At 36.6% G+C, this 19,647-nt stretch overlaps 1 protein-coding gene across 2 annotated transcripts in view; it reads left to right on the forward strand.

Moving 5' to 3' along the window:
- The window catches only part of TTC29 (tetratricopeptide repeat domain 29), a 261,762-nt gene that overhangs the window by 114,539 nt on the left and 127,576 nt on the right, over positions 1–19,647 (forward strand). For both annotated transcript variants that reach the window (XM_033857319.2, XM_073805519.1), the window contains exon 9: positions 9,053–9,144. In XM_033857319.2, coding sequence (XP_033713210.1) covers positions 9,053–9,144 — 92 coding nt within the window. The remainder of the gene's footprint in view (positions 1–9,052; positions 9,145–19,647) is intronic.

Consider the following 19,647-nt stretch of genomic DNA (forward strand, 5'->3'; position numbering starts at 1 on the left):
CTAGGCAGTGGACTCATAACTTATTTACAGATAAGTCCGATGGGTGCCCCTTATGGTTTTATAGATGTATTTTGGTCCAGGTGGCTTTATTTAAACTCTTCTAGAACTCTTAGACTTGTAGACAAAATTAGAAATTAAACGTTCAAATGTAGTACAGCTTCTGGGGTTTCATTCTCACATGTTTCAGAGCATCCTGGATGCCTCTATAAGTTTGGATGCTTTGAGGAGGAAAAACAGCTTTCTTTCAGTATTGGAAGAGCCGTCACATGGAGGAAGGATGCGCTCATCTTGTCCCACAAAACACAACCTTGGCTAGCAGGCAGAGTTGCAGATTTTGCTTCCACTTAACCAATAGATTTTTCACATAACTCTCCAATGATTGAGTAGTCTCACAAGAGAACAGTTTCCCATCAGGAAAATTGTTCAAGAAAAGACTTCATGAGGATTTCTCAACAGCAACACTATTCACATTTGGAGCTGGATCATTCTTTTTTATGGGGGGGGGGGGGTATTGTGTGAATTGTAGGCTATTGGGCAGCATCCCTGGCTTCTCCCAATGACGACAACCTAAAATGTCTCCAGACATTCCCAAGTATCCCCAGGAGGCAAAATCGCCCCCATGTGAGAACCAATAGGTTAGATGGTTAGATAAGCACTCGGGGAAACTAAGCACTTGCTTCATTCAAATCCTTGGTAAGTACTTTTAAATTCCTCATCTTAGTGGAAACTTATAACATCATCTCAAGGTAGACTTTACTCATTTTCATTTTACACCCGAGGAAATAAACTCACAGACATTAAATCACTTGACATATGTCACTCAGCTCGGTAGTGAACCTGTCTGAATCAAAAGCCTATGATATTTGGAGAAACTTTGAACACCCAGAGGGAGATTTGATAAATTTTCCCATAAGGCCCTTCCAAAGCCTGGTCTATGCCCTCAGAGTAGGGGTCCCTACTGATTTCAAGTATTAAATTAACTAAGGAAGAGAGCAGTGGGGGGAGGGTAGTAAGTGGGGAAAGGAATTTACATAGAAAAAAATACGAAAAATATGAAATAAAAGTAGAATTGGAGTTTACAGAAAATTTTCAAAAACTACAAAATTTCCATCTCAAGTAGGCTAGATGCTGTAACTTATTTTATATGATATTTTCCATGGGTTATTTTCCTACAGAAACAATGGCAGTTCGGGTCACCAGCCAGAGCACAGAGACCCATTTAAACTTCATGTCACTGATCCGTATTAGTTTGAGTTGTTCGTGCTCTGTGCTATGCCTGAAGGAGAAATAAAAGTATTTCCTCTCCTTTTCCTAGGCATGAGAATAACTGCATAAAATTTGGAAAACTTGGAATGTTGGGAAACAAGGCAGCCAACTGCACCATCTTACATGTGGCATTTTTCACCAAACACGTTGAGCTGTCTAGAAAGCAGAAAAGACAAAAACTATGAATAAAAATGTCCTGCAAAAGACTGCTTTTATGTACATGTAGAATAAAGGATGAAAGTGAAGGACCTGCCTTACCTTCAAAACAATAGTCAAATTCTTTCTTTGTCATCCGAAAGATAAATTGCAGCTTGAAAGTTTGTCACTTCATACCATCAGTTAAAACTGTGATTAGTTAGTGGATGTTACTAGAAAAAACATTCTATGCAGGAACCTTAAAGCAAACTTTTCTATTGGTCATTGTTGCTACTATGTACCTGGGAAAGCTTTTTTTCCTCATTGTATCACCCATTCCTGTCTCCAGTCCTTGGCATAAGCTCCTCTCAGTAGGGACCCAATTCTATCATTCCTTTAAAATGCAGATTGTTTCCCTTTCTATAGGAAGCCTTTCCTCATTGTATTTTCTTCATTGCTCTTATTACTATTTGAGATTTATTCATTTATTTATTTAATTACAAATTATCTCCCCATCACCTAAGTACAACGTAGACTGCATGGGGGCCAGGGATTCGCTGCTATATCATTAGCACCTAGAACAAAGCTTGGCCCATAGAAAACACTCAGTATTTGTTGCATGAGTTAAAAAAAATTTTAGCTCTTTATGCAGGCTTATAGCACTATATAGTTTCTGCGTCTGTATGTCTTATTGCCTTAGATAGTAAGGTCTTTAAGAGTAGGGATATATCTCTATCCGGAAAAGATGAAAACTCTAATTCAAAAAGATACATGTACCTCAATGTTCATAGCAGCACTATTTACAATAGCCAAGACATGGAAGCAACCTAAATGTCCACTGACAGATGAATGGATAATGAAGATGTGGTATATATACAATGGAATACTACTCAGCCATAAAAATTATGTGTGTGTGTGTGTGTATATACACACACACACACACATAATTTTATCCCGCAGTCACATCTAATGATGGAATGGAATGTACTGGAAGAGTTCTTTGCATAATACATTGGTTCTGAAGGCTAAGCATTATGAAAAAAGTGGTAACAAGAGGGAATGAAAATAGCATGTAGTTATTGTTTCAGGGAACGGTGACTTACAAATGCCTGATTTTCACGTCTGCTGCTTCACATTTCCCTCCTCCCTGTTTTCATCTCTTCCACACCACCGTGATAAGGAACATTGTGGAAAAGCATGTGGAGCGTCTAGAAAATCTGAAGGCACAGAAGTAGACCCCAAAGGAGGTTATAAAAATCAGTACCTGCTTAAGGGATCATATCATAAGGTGGAATTTCAAGACAAGGCTGGCCTTTTTTTTAATAACCTTTGCCCCAATTTATCCTGCCAGACACTATCTGAATTGTTTCATTTCCCTTTGTTAGACTGCAAAACACTCCTCCCAGAAGAAATAATCGGGACCTACAAAGCATCCTCTTTTTATTTTTTTTTTATTTTTTATTTTTAGCATCCTCTTTTTAAAACAACAACTTCTTCTGGGAGGATTAATGATTTTTGAGTCATTCATACCAAAGTATAAATTTGTTTAATCAACTACTATTCTTCTGTCACTTAACTGAGGAAATTTCCCTGGGGAGATACAAACACACAAGGTAGGGGAGGTGTACCAAAAGGGAAGAGGTCAGATGCCAAGTTATTTCAGAATTTTTCCCAAGGCAGACCTTTCTTTAACCCAAGGCACACCTTTCTTTAACCTAAGGAAAAGAGAAAAAATTTTTTCCATCTATCTCTCTTCTAAGCAGCAAACATATTAAAAATTAATTGAGAAAGGGTAGTATGAGAGATCATTGTAGTGATAGAACTTTTCTATATCTTGACTGTGGTGGTGGTTACGTGAATATATACATGTGATGAAATGGCATAAAATTAACATGCCATGTGTGCATGCGTGGGTGCACACACACAAACACACACACGGACACGAGTGTGTGTAAAACTGGTGAAAAAAGGTGGGTGGATTGTGAATTCCCTGGTTGTGATATACTATAGCTGTGCAAGATTTAACCACTGGGAAAAGCTAGCTGAAGGATATATGAGCATGCTCTGTATTGTTTCTTACAATTGCATATGAATCTACAATTATCTTAAAATTAAAAAAAGGTTTAAAACAAATGAAGGGGACAGTGTTTTCTTATAATGGCTGGCTGGGCAGAGGGGTAGGGAGAGAATTCCATCTAATTTGGGAAAATTAGGCCAGGAGTGATCATCATCATAGTAGTTTTAAGTAAGTTTCAGTTTTGAAAGCAAATATGAGGGCCATGATTTCTGGAATTTCTTCTGTTTTAATGTCTAAAATAAAGGGACTCTAAGAGAGGAACTGCAGTGGAGTAAGGAATGGGAAAATAGTGGAAGACAAGAAGGGGCATCAATATCAGATAGTTCATTTTCTTTTGTTCCAAGGTGCCCTGATCATTGGAAATCCTAAAGATGTAGAAGAAAGGAAACAACTGGATGTCTGGTATTATTAGACATAGTAATGCGTTCTTACGTTTCCTGCCTTAAAGGTGCTCAGGCACAGAATTCATTCTTATAATCTTCCGGGGGGACCAGGCTCCTTTTCTATTCTCTTTCTCAATCTCTCTAGATATAGATATAGATATAGTCTAATATTCGTGTATATCTATCTATGTAAACACAACATATATATATAAATATATATATATACACCACTCACTTACTTGACCGATGACAATCTTGACTTAAATCCAATGTTTCCTTGAAGGCTATTGCAGCAAAATGAATTAATGATCCTTAAAATTTGATTTTACAGCAAACAATTCTTCAAAGAACTTGTAGCATATTGCCAGCATTATTCTTTTGCACACTCTCATTTTTTATGTTAAGTGTTCTACTGGTTTCACTTTTAGGTAACCAATAGAAATTATCTCATTTTAAGAACCTGGATTTTATTTGAAAATATCTTTTCAAGTTAATCAGTTTTATTTCAGTGGGAAGATAAAGTCCATTGCCTTTAAAACTTCTAGTACAATAGCTTTCAAAACTTCATCTCCATTATTCAGGGAAATCATTGGAGCAATGTGATTGAGTGGCCACAAAGCACTCAGTTTTTATTAGGTACATGAACTGACTTTTCCAACTTTGGTAATCTTGTAATCATGCTCATTGAAATTGACATAGTAGCACACTTAAGCAGTGTTTTCCTTGATCTTTTGACAAAGATTGATTAAGTTCATTGTCCATAAAATTTAAGGATATATAATGAATTTTGAACTCATCAAAATATTTTTCACCTGAGATTCTTTTTTTCTCTCCTCTTATCTCTGATTTGCAATGACAGAATTTAACCTTCCACACCCTGGATTTGTTTCCAACATATTGCATGCCACAGGGGTATTCAGTCAAGTACAGTGGATCCCTCAGATTTCCACACTGTATTTTCTCACTTGAAGTAAACTTTGTAAAGAAGATTCCTATTTGTCTGATGATTCAAGTTGATCAATATTTATTAATTTGTAAATTATACCTTAATTAAAAAGCAGGTAACATAATTTACCATAAGGTCAATATAAAACATCTTTATTTTCTACACAATTTGGGTTTTTTGGGATATTTAATATTCATGCTTTTTAAAATTGAAGTATAGTTGACTTACAATATTTTGTTAGTTTCAGGTGTATAGCAAAGTGATTCAGTTATATATATTTTTTCAGATTATTTTCCATTATAGATTATTACACCTATCTATTTTATATATAGTAGTGTGTATCTGTTAATCCCATACTCCTAATTTATCCCTCCCTTTCCTCTTTGGTAACTATAAGTTTGTTTTCTGTGTCTGTGTGTCTGTTTCTATTTTGTATATAGATTCTTTTGTATTATTTTTTAGATTTCACATGTAAGTGATATCACATAATATTTGTCTTTGTTTGACTTATTTCACTTAGTTTGATAATCTCTAGGTCCACCCATGTTGCTACAAATGGCATTATTTCATTCTTTTTATGGCTGAGTAATATTCCATTGTATATGTGTACCACATCTTCTTTATCCACTCATCTGTTGATGGACATTTAGGTTGCTTCCATATCTTGGCTATTGTAAATAGTGCTGCTATGCACATTGGGGTGCATGTATCTTTTTGAATTAGAGGTTTTTTTTCTTTTCTGGATATTTGCCCAGGAGCGGGATTGCTGGATCGTATGGCAACTCTATTTTTAGTTTTTTGTTTTTTATTGGGGGACAGTTGCTTTACAATGTAGTGTTAGTTTCTGCTGTACAGCAAAGTGAATCAGCTATATGTATACATATATCCCCTCTTTTTTGGATTTACAAAAAAAGAATCAATTTACGTTCCCACCAACAGTTATTTTCTACACAATTTGTAATCTCGTTATTTTTCCACTTACTTTTATATTTTTTTTCCTTTTTCTTTTAACACTATCCTTCCTACTTCCCTTAGGTTGGACTACACAATTCACCAATCTGCTGAGTCTCGTCTTGTGTTCCCCTTATGATTTTACCTGAGTTGGCTGTCTCCAGTCAGAGCTCACATTCCTGAGGAGCAGAGGCCCTGTCTTTGATTTAGATCAGCTCCCCTGTAGCACTTTCAAGGTTCTCAGTACTGACTTCATGAACAGTAGTCCCCCCTTACCTGTGTTTTCACTTTCCGAAGTTTCAGTTACCCACGGTCAACCGAGGTCTGAAAATATTAAATGGAAATTTCCAGAAATAAACCATTCATAGGTTTTAAATTGTACAGTGTTCTAAGTAGCATGATGAAATCTTGTGGCTTCCATCCTGATCTATCCCGGACGTGAATCATCCCCTTGTCCAGCATATCCCGACCATTAGTCACTTAGTAGCCATCAAGGTTACTGGGTTATTGTTGAGATATCATAGTGCTTGTGTTCAGATAACCCTTATTTTACTTAATAACGGTCCGAAAGTGCAAGGCGAGTGATGCTGGCAATTTGGATATGCCAAAGAAGAGCCCAGAGTGCTTCCTTTAAGTAAAAAGGTGAAAGTTCTCAACTTAGGAAGGAAAGAAAAAAAATTGTATGCTGAGTTTGCTAAAATCTGTAGTAAGAACGAATCTTCTATCTGTGAAACTGTGAAGAAGGAAAAAGAAATTCATGCTAGTTTTGCTGTCACACCTCAAACAGCAAGTTATAGCCACAGTGTGTGATAAGTGCTTAGTTAAGATGCAAAATACATTAAATTTGTAAGATATTTTGAGAAAGAGTGACCACATTTACATAACTTTTATTACAGTATATTGTTATGATTATTCTATGTTATTGTAAGTTATAGTTGTTAACCTCTTACTGTGCCTAATTTATAAATTAAACTTTATCACAGGTATGTATGTACAGGAGAAAGCATAGTGTATGTCCAAGATTTCAGGCATCCACTGGTGGTCTGGGAATGTAGCTCCCGTGGATACGGGGGGGTCCAGTGTAATTGATTATTTCCCTGTTGGGCCAGTAGTGAACTATGTTCTTCCCACTGCCTATATATTTCCTGTTTTTAGGTAAAGCATGTAAGCTGAGAGAGGCATTCTCTCAAGTCACAAATAAAATGTGTCGCCTTTACTCTGAGGAGGGAACTCTCCAGGAGCTCTTCACTGATGGCTGGTTAACAGAGTCCCAGAAACTTCTCATCCCAGGTTCAAATAGAACTCTGTATCATCTCACAGCAGCCTCATAACAACTCTCAGAGGGAGGTTTTCTTTTTTGCTTCGAGGAAAGCTTCTCAGGGAGATTTCTTGGGCCAGGTGTGTTGGGTGTGGTAGAATTAGGTCTTGAATCCAAGTCTTCTTACTCTAAATTGGGTGTTCATTTCAGGAAAGCCCATCGGGTTCCATGAGGAAGCTTCTATAGAATCAAGTCCAAGGCCAAAACCAGAAGCCCAGGCTGAGCTGGTATTTGCTCCTTGATTCTATAGAAGCTTCCTCATGGAAACTACCCTCCTAACCATGGTCCAAGGAGTCACAGCCCTAAGATAATGTTGGGTACTTCTGGATGCTACTGTACTGCTTCCGGGTTCATGGTGGCCAGGGGTGTGGGGGAGTGGTGCAGAGTAAGCACAGCTGAAGCCCTGGAGAAATCTGTTTTCAGCTAATTCACACAGCTGCATCAGTGCAAACCTCTGTACCACTAGACTATAAATGCCTCGAAGGTTTGCAAGCATACTCTCTTCTCGTTAAGATTTCCTAGGGTTTAACACAACATTGGCACACAGTAACAATATTTACCGAAAAACGAACTATTTTTGACACAAAATATATAATATTCAATCTTTAAGTTTCTAGAATGCCATATAAAACATATATGAACCAAAAGAGACACTTGACAGTCTCTTCCTAAATATTTTGATATTTGGATTTAATAAGGTCTCTTACAAATTCACAAAATTCAGAGCTTCTGCCCCTTAACACAGAAAGCTCAATGTCAAGTCATATCGGACTTAACCTGGGTGAATCAGTTTTGCACAACAGAGTGAAAAGAATAGTCTCAGGTTTATACAAGGCTTATTAAGAGACTTAAAAAGAAGAACCAAAATGATGAACTTTGCAGGTTTAACAGGAATTAAAATACTGGGTCAATATGTATCAGTAAGTTTTAATACCAGTATTATTTCAAGTCACTTGTAAACCACACACACACACACACACAGACACACATACACACACAAATTAGGAGGTATCACATAGCCTCACTGAAGTTATTTCCCAAATATTAACTTTAAGAAAGTAAAGCTGAGTATCAACACCGCCTTTCATACACAAACTTTCTAAGATGCCTAATTCAGGCCGGATGCACATCCTCCCTCATGCTGACTCTCCCACTCAACGCCATCAAATGACTCTTGCTAATTTCTTCTTAGAAAATGAGCAAAAAGGATTTCCATAGAGGTCTTTGGAGATTTCCTGTGTCTTCATGTGTGTAATAGTTTGGTTCAAGTAACAATGAAGGAGGAAGAGGAAAAGGGGATTTTATTTTACATATTTTCCTTCTTCTGGCCTTTGAAAGGGAAAAAGAATAAAAAGGAAAATTATACCATGCAGATGATGTCAGTGTTAAGATCATACGTCTGGCTGTGGCAGCCGTAATCTTTTGATTATTGAAGAGATTGTTGGTAATGAAGTACATTTGTAAGAAATACTTTTAGTGTATACTGAATATGTGTACAAACTGTGAGATATGCCTCTAATAAAATGATAGATTTAGAAATTGCCTGGCACATAAATTCATGCTTTTCAAACAGCTATTTATAGAAGGAAAAGTGATATTTAAGCTACCCTAGTAGACTATTATAATCTGCCTTATATTACCTAAGATAGTGGTCCCATATTTGAAAATAATGTTGTAAACCATCCAATTATTTACTCACCCCTAAGTTATATCAGTTGGAAGATTTTGGATTGTTCAGGAAAAGAATTACTTTTACAAAAGTAAGACTTCACTGTCATGGCTCAAAGAGATCACTGCAAAACAAGTTATACTATAGATAAAAATAAACCAAACCAACATGAATTTTTAATAAACAAAAAAATATTTTATGGTGATGTGAAAAACAACTATTAATTTGAATCTTTTCTGTTATGAAATAAAACATCAGTGAATCTGGTCATGTTATATGTTTAATAAGGATTCCTCTTCCCCCATAGGTCCTTAACACTTATGCTAAAATCTCTACAGACCTGGATGATGATCTCAGCCTGGGGAGAGCCTATGAAGCAACAGCCAAGGTCCTGCAGAGGTAAGTTAGCACATCCTTGTCTTGCTGCCACTGTGAATTCACTCAACTGTGAAAGACAAATTGTTTGAGGTCTGTCGCTTTCCATTACTGCCTGCTTAAATTTTAAGCAGTGCCCTTCTTAAGTGACCCTTTCATTGTAAGTTATTTTAAACCAATGTGGTATTTTTAAATATACACCTAAACTCTTCTTTGTCTTTTCCTCCTTCATGTTATTTTATTTTTGATATTCTGGAAGTTTAGTGATGACCTTGATTGAATGAGAGGGAAAAATCAGGTCACATCTCACAGGTTAAAAAGGCAGAGAGCACAGAGATACACAGTACACTTCAGTAACTGTGGTTCACCGTAACCTTTCCAGATCTCTTCTTTGAGGCAAGTTTCCATTTTGTGCTTCAATCGTCCTTCTTCCATTAAGACATCTCTCCTTTGAGCATGTCTGGATAAACAATTGGGTGCAAAACCAATATTCCCAATATTTCCTTTAAAACAGAAAATTGAACAAAAGTATATATGAACAATTTGTGATACAAATTTTTCCATGGAAAATATATGATATAGCCTTCACTTATTGTATTGTGATTGCTATATACTCCATTTAATCACAGCATTATATTTAAGCCAAGATAGAGTAAGAATTAAAAAAGTTATCAAAGTTATGGCCTTGGTTTTTGGTATGTTACCTTATATCCAAGATATAGCTGTTAAATAATTTTGTAGTAGTAGTAGTAGCAATAATAATAATAATAAACGTAGATTGTGTCAAATTCTAATCTTCCCATTTGTATTTCAGTTGTAAACACATACAAAGTGGTGTTTTAAAAGGCAAAATTGTTATTCCAAAGGCATTTGAAATGTGTAATGCCTTGAAAGTGGATCTTCATTATGTAATTACAATTCCAATATAATAATCATTACATATTAAATAAATGATTAATTAAAGATCAAAACACCAACACCAATAAAATGTATAAGGTGCCCAACAAAATAAATACAATGCACTGCAGTCATCACTGGATGAACAGTTAAGGGACAGACATAGTTATAAGGAGAGTATAGACATTTACTCAAGGAAGGCAGGGCCAGCCATGAGTGAAGCAAGCAACCTGTGAGTGTTGTGGTCCCTCCACATAAAGACTGATAACCGTCCTGTGCGTGATGAACCCAGCTATCCCTTAAACTTTTATTTTCCAAATAATCACCGGAAAGAAGCAGATGTTTGAACACGAAAAAGAGATGTATAAGGATTCAATGTAATGTCTGTTTGGAACACACCAACTCTGTGCCCTTTTATCCAGCTCATTTTGATTATTTAATTATTTGATTCTGCTGTTAACACTGCCCAGAATCAGTAGAAAATGATTGATTTGTCTTGCTTTATAGTAGCAGACCTGGTCTAAGCCTAAACAGTTAAATAAATGCATCCCTCAACATGTTTATAAAATAATTTCTACAAAATAACATTGTGTTCCAACCTAGATAGAGAGAGAAAACTTCAGGGAAAAATGTTTTCTTTCATAAACCTGTACTGAGCACTTACTATGTCACACGACAAGTGTTGGATTTCCCCTTCAGTTACTGATAGTCTTTATAATTATTTTTGAAACTTCTGGAGACCTGAGGTTATCTTAAAATACTTCTCACCTGTTAAACCGGGGTCTCATCTGGAATATTTTAGTTTCCACTCCAGGATTTGAATTCCTGCTCTATACTGTGAAAGCTAAGGGGAAGGGTTGAATAAGTATCTTGGCAACAACAACAACAGATAATCAAATGTTTTAATTTGGTTGCTTAAGTATTATTTTAGGTTGAGGTATGGAAAAGGATCCATATATATATATTTTTTTGAAGTGTAGTTAATTTACAATGTTGTGTTATTTTCTGGTGTACAGCAAAGTGATTCAGTTATATATATACACATATATATATATTCTTTTTCACATTCTTTTCCTTTATGGTTTATTATAGGATATTGAACATAGTTCCCTGTGATGTATAGTAGGACCTTGTTGTTTATCTATTTTATATATAGTGGTTTGTATCTGCTAATCCAAAACTCCTAATTTATCCCTCCTTCCCCTTCCCCTTTGGTAATCATAAGTTTGTTTTCTATGTCTATGAGTCTGTTTCTGTTTTGTAAATAAGTCCATGTGTATCGTATTTTAAATTCCATATATAAGTTGTTATCATATGATATGTCTTTCTCTGTCTGACTTACTTCACCTAGTATGGTAATCTCTAGGTCCATCCATGTTGCTGCAAACGGCATTATTTCATTCTTTTTTATGACTGAGTAGTAGTCCATTGTGTATATGTACCACATTTTCTTTATCCATTCATCTGTTGATAGACACTTAGGTTGCTTCCATGTGTTGGTTATTGTAAATACTGCTGCTATGAACATTGGCTTGTGTGAATCTTTTCAAATTAGTGTTTTTGTATTTTTCCGATATAGAACCAGGAGTGGAATTGCTGGGTCATATGGTAGTTCTATTTTTAGTTTTTTGAGAAACTTCCGTACTATTTTCCACAGTGGCTGCACCAATTTACATTCCCACCAACAGTGTAGGAGGGTTCCCTTTTCTCCACACCCTCTCCAGCATTTATTATTTGTAGACTTTTTAATGATGGCCATTCTGACCAGTGTGAGATGCTTGTATTTTTGATTTGAGTTTCTCTAATAATTAGCAAAGTTGAGCATCTTTTCATGCGCCTATTGGCCATCTGTACGTCTTCTTTGGAGAAATGTCTGTTTAGGTCTTCTGTCCATTTTTTGATTGGGTTGGGTTTTTTTGATGTTGAGTTGTATGAGCTGTTTGTATATTTAGGAAATTAAGCCCTTATTGGTCGCATCATTTGCGAATATTTTCTTGCAGTCCATAGGTTGTCTTCATTTTGTTTATGGTTTCATTCACTGTGCAAAAGCTTATAAGTTTAATTCGGTACCATGTGTTTAGTTTTACTTTTATTTCTTTTGTCTTGGGAGGCTGATCTAAGATAACATTTCTAGAATTCATGTCAGAGAATGTTTTACCTATGTTCTTTTCTAGGAGTTTTTTGGTGTCATGTCTTATATTTAAGTCTTTAAGCCATTTTGAGTTTATTTTTGGGTATGGTGTGAGGGTGTGTTCTAACTTCACTAATTTAAATGTGGCTGTCCAACTTTCCCAACATCACTTGCTGAGGAGACTGTCTTTTCTCCATGTACATTCTTGCCTTCTGTGTGAAAGATTAATTGACTGTCGGTGTGTGGGCTTATTTCTGGGCTGTCTATTCTGTTCCATTGATCCATATGTCTGTTTTTGTGCCGATACCACACTGTTTCGATTACTGTAGCTTTGTAGTATTGTCTGAAGTCTGGGAAGGTTATGCCTCCTGCTTTGTTCTTTTACTTCAGGATTGCTTTGGCAATTCTGGGTCTTTTATGGTTCCACATAAATTTTAAGATTATTTGTTCTAGGTTTGTGAAAAATGTCATGGGTAATTTGATAGGGATCACATTAAATCTGTAGATTGCTTTGGGTAGTATGGCCATTTTAATGATATTAATTCTTCCAATCTAAGAGCATGGGCTACCTTTCCATTTCTTTCTTATCATCTTCACTTTACTTTATCAATCTTTTATAGTTCTCAGAATATAAGTCTTTTAACTCCTTGGATAGGTTTATTCCTAAGTATTTTATTTTATTAACATTTTTATTGGAGTATAGTTGATTTGCAATGTTGTATTAATTTCTGCTGTATAACAAAGTAAATCAGCTATATGTATACATATATCCCCATACCCCCTCCCTCTTGTTAATCCCTCCCACCCTCCCTATCCCACCCCTCTAAGTCTTAACAAAGTGCGGAGCTGATCTCCCTGTGCTATGCAGCTGCTACCCACTAGCTATCTATTTTACATTTGGTAGTGTATATTGTCAATGCTACTCTGTCACTTCGTCCCAGCTTACCCTTCCCCCTCCCCGTGTCCTCAAGTCCATTCTCTACGCCTGCATCTTTATCCTTGTCCTGCCCCTTGGTTCATCAAAACCATTTTTTTTTTTAGATTCCATATATATGTGTTAGCATAGGATATTTGTTTTGTTTCATTGTTTTTGTTTTTGTTTTTTTGCTAGTATGATAAGCTTTATATTTTTTAACATCTTTATTGGAGTATAATTGCTTAACAATGGTGTATTAGTTTCTGCTTTATAACAAAGTGAATCAACTATACATATACATATATCCCCATATCTCCTCCCTCTTGTGTCACCCTCCCACCCTCCCTAAACCATCCCTCTAGGTGGTCACAAAGCACCGAGCTGATCTACCTGTGCTATGTGGCTGCTTCCCACTAGCTATCTATTCTACATTTGGTAGTGTATATATGTCCACGCCACTCTCTCACTTCATCCCAGCTTACCCTTCCCCCTCCCCGTGTCCTCAAGTCCATTCTCTACCTCTGCAATTTTATTCCTTTCCTGCCCCTAGGTGCATCAGAACCTTTTTTTTTTTTTTTTTAGATTCTATATACATGTGTTAGCATATGGTATTTATTTTTCTTTTCCTGACTTACTTCACTCTGTATGACAGACTCTAGATCCATTCACCTCACTACAAATAACTCAATTTCATTTCTTTTTATGGCTAAGTAATATTCCATTGTATATAGGGGCCACATCTTCTTTATCCATTCATCTGTCAGTGGACATTTAGGTTGCTTCCATGTCCAGGCTGTTGCAAATAGTGCTGTGATGAACATGTGGTACATGTCTCTCTTTGAATTATGGTTTTCTCAGGGTATATGCCCAGTACTGGGATTGCTGGGTCATATGGTAGTTCTATTTTTATTTTCTAAGGAAGCTCCATACTGTTCTCCAGAGTGGCTGTATTAATTTACATTCCCATCAACAGTGCAAGAGGGTTCCCATTTCTCCACACCCTCTCCAGCATTTATTGTTTGTAGATTTTTTGATGATGGCCATTCTGAACGGTGTGAAGTGATACCTCGTTGTGCTTTTGATTTGCATTTCTCTAATGATTAGTGATGTTGAGCAATCTTTCATGTGTTTGTTGGCAATCTGTATATCTTTTTTGGAGAAATGTCTATTAAGCTCTACCATGCATTTTTGGATTGGGTTGTTTGTTTATTTGATATTGTGTTACATGAGCTGCTTGTATATTTTGGAAATTAATCCTTTGTCAGTTGCTTCATTTGCAAATATTTTCTCCCATCTGAGTGTTGTCTTTTTGTCTTGTCTCTGGTTTCCTTTGCTGCGCAAAAGCTTTTAAGTTTCATTAGGTCCCATTTGTTTATTTTTTATTTTATTTCCATTTATCTAGGAGGTGGGTCAAAAAGGATCTTGCTGTGATTTATGTCATAGAGTGTTCTGCCTATGTTTTCCTCTAAGAGTTTGATAGTGTCTGGCCTTACATTTAGGTCTTTAATCCATTTTGAGTTTATTTTTGTGTATGGTGTTAGAGAGTGTTCTAATGTCATTCTTTTACATGTGGTTGTCCAGTTTTCCCAGCACCACTTATTGAAGAGGCTGTCTTTTCTCCATTGTATATTCTTGCCTCCTTTATCAAAGATAAGGTGACCGTATCTGCCTGGGTTTATCTCTGGGCTTTCTATCCAGTTCCATTGATCTATATTTCTGTTTTTGTGCCAGTACCATATTGTCTTGATTACTGTAGCTTTGTAGTATAGTCTGAAGTTCAGGAGCCTGATTCCTCCAGCTCCATTTTTCTTTCACAAGATTGCTTTGGCTATTTGGGGTCTTTTGTGTTTCCATACAAATTATTCAATTTTTTGTTCTAGTTCTGTGAAAAATGCTATTGATAATTTGATAGGAATTGCATTGAATCTGTAGATTGCTTTGGGTAGTATAGTCCTTTTCATAGTGTTGATTCTTCCAATCCAAGAACATGGTATATCTCTCCATCTGTTTGTATCATCTTTAATTTCTTTTATCAGTGTCTTATAATTTTCTGCATACAGGTCTTTTGTCTCCTTAGGTAACTTTATTTCTAGATATTTTATTCTTTTTGTTGCAATGGTAAATGAGAGAGTTTCCTTAATTTCTCTTTCAGCTATTTCATTGTTAGTGTATAGGAATGCAAGAGATTTCTGTGCATTAATTTTGTATCTAGCTATTTTACCAAATTCATTGATTATCTCTATACTTTTCTGGTAGCATCTTTATGATTCTCTATATATAGTATGATGTCGTCTGCAAGGAGTGACAGTTTTATTTCTTCTTTTCTGATTTGGATTCCTTTTATTTCTTTTATTTGTCTGAATGCCATGGCTAAAACTTCCAAAACTGTGTTGAATAATAGTGGTGAGAGTGGGCAACCTTGTCTTGTTCCTGACCTTAGAGGAAATGCTTTCAGTTTTCCACCACTGAGAACAATGTTGGCTGTCGGTTTGTCATATATGGCCTTTATTATGTTGAAGTAGGTTCCCTCTGTGCCCACTTTCTGGAGAGTTTTTATCATAAATGCGTGTTGAATTTTGTCAAAAGTTTTTTCTGCATCTACTGAGATGATCATATAGTTTTTATTCTTCAATTTGTTAATATGGTGTATCACATTGATTGATTTGCATATAATGAAGAATCCTTGCATTCCTGTAATAAACCCCACTTGATCGTGGTGTATGATTCTTTTAATGCACTGTTGGATTCTGTTTGCTAGTATTTTGTTGAGGATTTTTCATCTATATTCAACAGTGATATTGTCCTGTAGCTTTCCTTCTTTGTGCCATCTTTGTCTGGTTTTGGTATCAGGGTGATGGTGGCCTCATAGAATGATTTTGGGATTGTTCCTCCCTCTGCTATATTTTGGAAGAGCTTGAGTAGGATAGATGTTAGCTCTTCTCTAAATATTTGTGGAATTGGCCTGTGAAGCCATGTGGTGCTGGGCTTTTGTTTGTTGGAAGATTTTTTATCACAGTTCCAGTTTCAGTGCTTGTGATTGGTCTTTTCATATTTTCTGTTTCGTCCTGGTTCAGTCACGGAAGGTTGTGCTTTTCTAAGAATTTGTCCATTTCTTCCAGGTTTCCATTTTATTGACATAGAGTTGCTTGTAGTAGTTTCTCATAATCTTTGTATTTCTGCAGTGTCAGTTTCATTTCTAATTCTATTGATTTGAGTCTTCTCCCTTTTTTTCTTGATGAGTCTGGTTAATGGTTTATCAATTTTGCTTATCTTCTCAAAGAACCAGCTTTTAGTTATACTGATCTTTGCTATACTTTCCTTCATTTCTATTTTATTTAGGATCTGATCTTTATGATTTCTTTCCTTCTGTTAACTTTGGGTTTTTTTGTTCTTCATTTTATAATTGCTTTAGGTGTAAGTTTAGGTTGTTTATTTGAGTTTTTTCTCATTTCTTGAGGTAGGATTATATTGCTATAAACTTCCCTCTTAGAGATGCTTTTGCTGCATCCCATAGAATTTGGGTCATTGTGTTTTCATTGTGATTTGTTTCTAGGTGTTTTTTGATTTCCTCTTTGATTTCTTCAGTGACCTCTTGGTTATTAATAGTGTATTGTTTAGCCCCCATGTGTTTGTATTTTTTTAACTTTTTGTCCTGTAATTGATATCTAGTCTCATAGCATTGTGGTCAGAAAAGATACTTGATATACTTTCAACTTTCTTAAATATACCAAGGCTTGATTTGTGACCCAAGATATGATCTATCCTGGAGAATGTTCCGTGAGCACTTGAGAAGAAAGTGTACTCTGTTGTTTTTGGATGGAATGTCCTATAAATATCAATTAAGTCCATCTTGTCTAATGTGTCATTTAAAGCTTGTGTTTCCTCATTTATTTTCATTTTGAATGATCTGTCCATTGGTGAAAGTGGAGTGTTAAAGTCCCCTACTATGGTTGTGTTACTGTCAATTTCCCCTTTTATGGCTGTTAGCATTTGCCTTATGTATTGAGGTGTTCCTATGCTGGGTGCATAAATATTTACAATTGTTATATCTTCTTCTTGGATTGATCCCTTGATCATTATGTAGTGTCCTTCTTTGTCTCTTGTAATAGTCTTTATGTTAAAGTCTATTTTGTCTGATATGAGAATAGCTACTCCAGATTTCTTTTGATTCCCATTTGCATGGAATATCTTTTTCCATCCCTTCGCTTTCTGTCTGTATGTGTCCCTGAGTCTGAAGTGGGTCTCTTGTAGACAGCATATATATGGGTCTTGTTTTTGTATCCATTCAGCCAGTCTATGTCTTTTGGTGGGAGCATTTAATCCACTTACATTTAAGGAAACTATCGATATGTGTGTTCCTATTACCATTTTCTTAATTGTTTTGGGTTTGTTATTGTAGGTCTTTTCCTTCTCTTGTCCTTCCTGCCTAGAGAAGTTCCTTTAGCATTTGTCGTAAAGCTGGTTTGGTGGTGCTGAATTCTCTTAGCTTTTGCGTGTCTGCAAATGTTTTAATTTCTCTGTGGAATCTGAATGAGATCCTTGCTGGGTAAAGTAATCTTGGCTGCAGCTTTTTCCCTTTCATCACTTTAAATATCTCCTGCCACTCCCTTCTGGCTTGCAAATTTTCTGCTGAAAGATCAGCTGCTAACCTTATGGGCATTCCCTTGTTTGTTATTTGTTGCTTTTCCCTTGCTGCTTTAATATTTTTTCTTTGTATTTAATTTTTGATAGTTTGATTAATATATGTCATGGCATGTTTCTCCTTGGATTTATCCTGTATGGGACTCTCTGTGCTTCCTGGACTTGATTGCCTATTTCCTTTCCCATGTTAGGGAAGTTTTCAACAAAATCTCTTCAACTATTTTGTCAGACTGTTTCTTTCTCTCTTCTTCTTCTGGGTCCCCTATAATTCGAACGTTGTGTGTTTAATGTTGTCCCAGAGGTCTCTGAGACTGTCCTCAATTCTTTTCATTCTTTATTCTGCTCTGTGGCAGTTATTTCCACTATTGTATCTTCCAGGTCACTATACATTCTTCTGCCTCAGATATTCTGCTATTGATCCCTTCTAGAGAATTTTTAATTTCATTTATTGTGTTGTTCATCATTGTTGGTTTGCTCTTTAATTCTTCTGGGTCCTTGTTAAATGTTTATTGTATTTTCTCCATCCTATTTCCAAGATTTTGGATCGTCTTTACTATCATTATTCCTAATTCTTTTTCAGGTAGACTGCCTATCTCATTTTCATTTGTTTGGTCTGGTAGGTTTTTACCTTGCTACTTCAACTGCTGTGTACTTCTCTATCTTCTCATTTTGTTTAACTTATTGTGTTTGGGGTCTCCTTTTTTCAGGCTGCAGGTTCATAGTTCCCGTTGTATTTGATGTGTGCCCCCAGCGGGTGAGGTTGGTTCAGTGGCTTGTGTAGGCTTCCTGGTGGAGGGGACTGGTGCCTCTGCTCTGGTGGGTGGGACTGGATCTTGTCTTTCTGGTGGGCAGGGCCGCGTCCGGTGGTGTGTTTTGGAGTGTTTCTGAACTTAGTATGATTTTAGGCAGCCTCTCTGCTAATGGGTGGGATTGTGTTCCTATCTTGCTAGTTGTTTGGCATGAGGTGTCTAACAGTGGAGCTTGCTAGCCGTTGGGTATAGCTGGGTCTTAGTGTTGAGATTGAGATCTCTGGGAGACCTCTCACCAATTGATATTATTACATGGGGCCAGGAAGTCTCTGGTGGTCCAATGTGCTGGACTTGGCTCTCCCTCCTCATAAGCTCAGGCCTGACACGTGGCCAGAGCACCAAGACCCTTTCAGCCACGTGACTCAGAAGAAAAGGAAGGAAAAGAAGGAAGAAAAATATAATAAATAAATATAAATAATAAATTTAAAAAATAATAAAATTTAAAAAATAAAAAATTTTTAAAAATTTAAGTTTTTTTTAAAAAGAAGAGAGCAACCAAACCAATGAACAAATCCACCAATAATAGCAAGCACTAAAATGTAAACTAAGATAAACATAAAAATCAGAAACAAATCAGTTGCAGACAGCAAGCCCTAGTATACAGTTGCTCCCAAAATCCACCACCTCATTTTTGGGAGCATTCATTGTCTCTGCAGGTATTCCACAGATGCAGCATTCATCAAGTTGGTTGTGGGAATTTAATCTGCTGCTCCTGAGGGTACATGGAGAAATTTCCCTTTCTCTTCTTTGTTCACACAGCTCTTGGGGTTCAGCCTCAGTTTTGGCCCCACCTCTGCGTGTAGGTCATCTTCAGGCATCTGTTCCCCACCCAGACAGGTGAGGGTTAAAGCAGCGGCTGATTAGAGCTCTCTTGCTCTCTCAGGCTGGGGAGAGGGAGGGGTACTGTAGTCATAATTGGAATGCAGGGCTAGCCTCCAGTGTCAGAGGCCCAAGTGACCCACAGCCTGTGGTGTGCCAGGTGTTCTCCCAGGGAAGTTGTGCCTGGATTTCAGGACTCTGGCAGTGGCAGTCTGCACAGGCTCCTGGAGGTGGGGGTGGGGGTTGGAGGGGTAGTAACCTGTGCTTGCACACAGGATTCTTCGTGGCAGTGGCAGCAGCGTTAGCATTTCATG

Source organism: Tursiops truncatus, chromosome 5, assembly GCF_011762595.2.
Source record: "Tursiops truncatus isolate mTurTru1 chromosome 5, mTurTru1.mat.Y, whole genome shotgun sequence".
Taxonomy (NCBI): Eukaryota; Metazoa; Chordata; class Mammalia; order Artiodactyla; family Delphinidae; genus Tursiops; species Tursiops truncatus.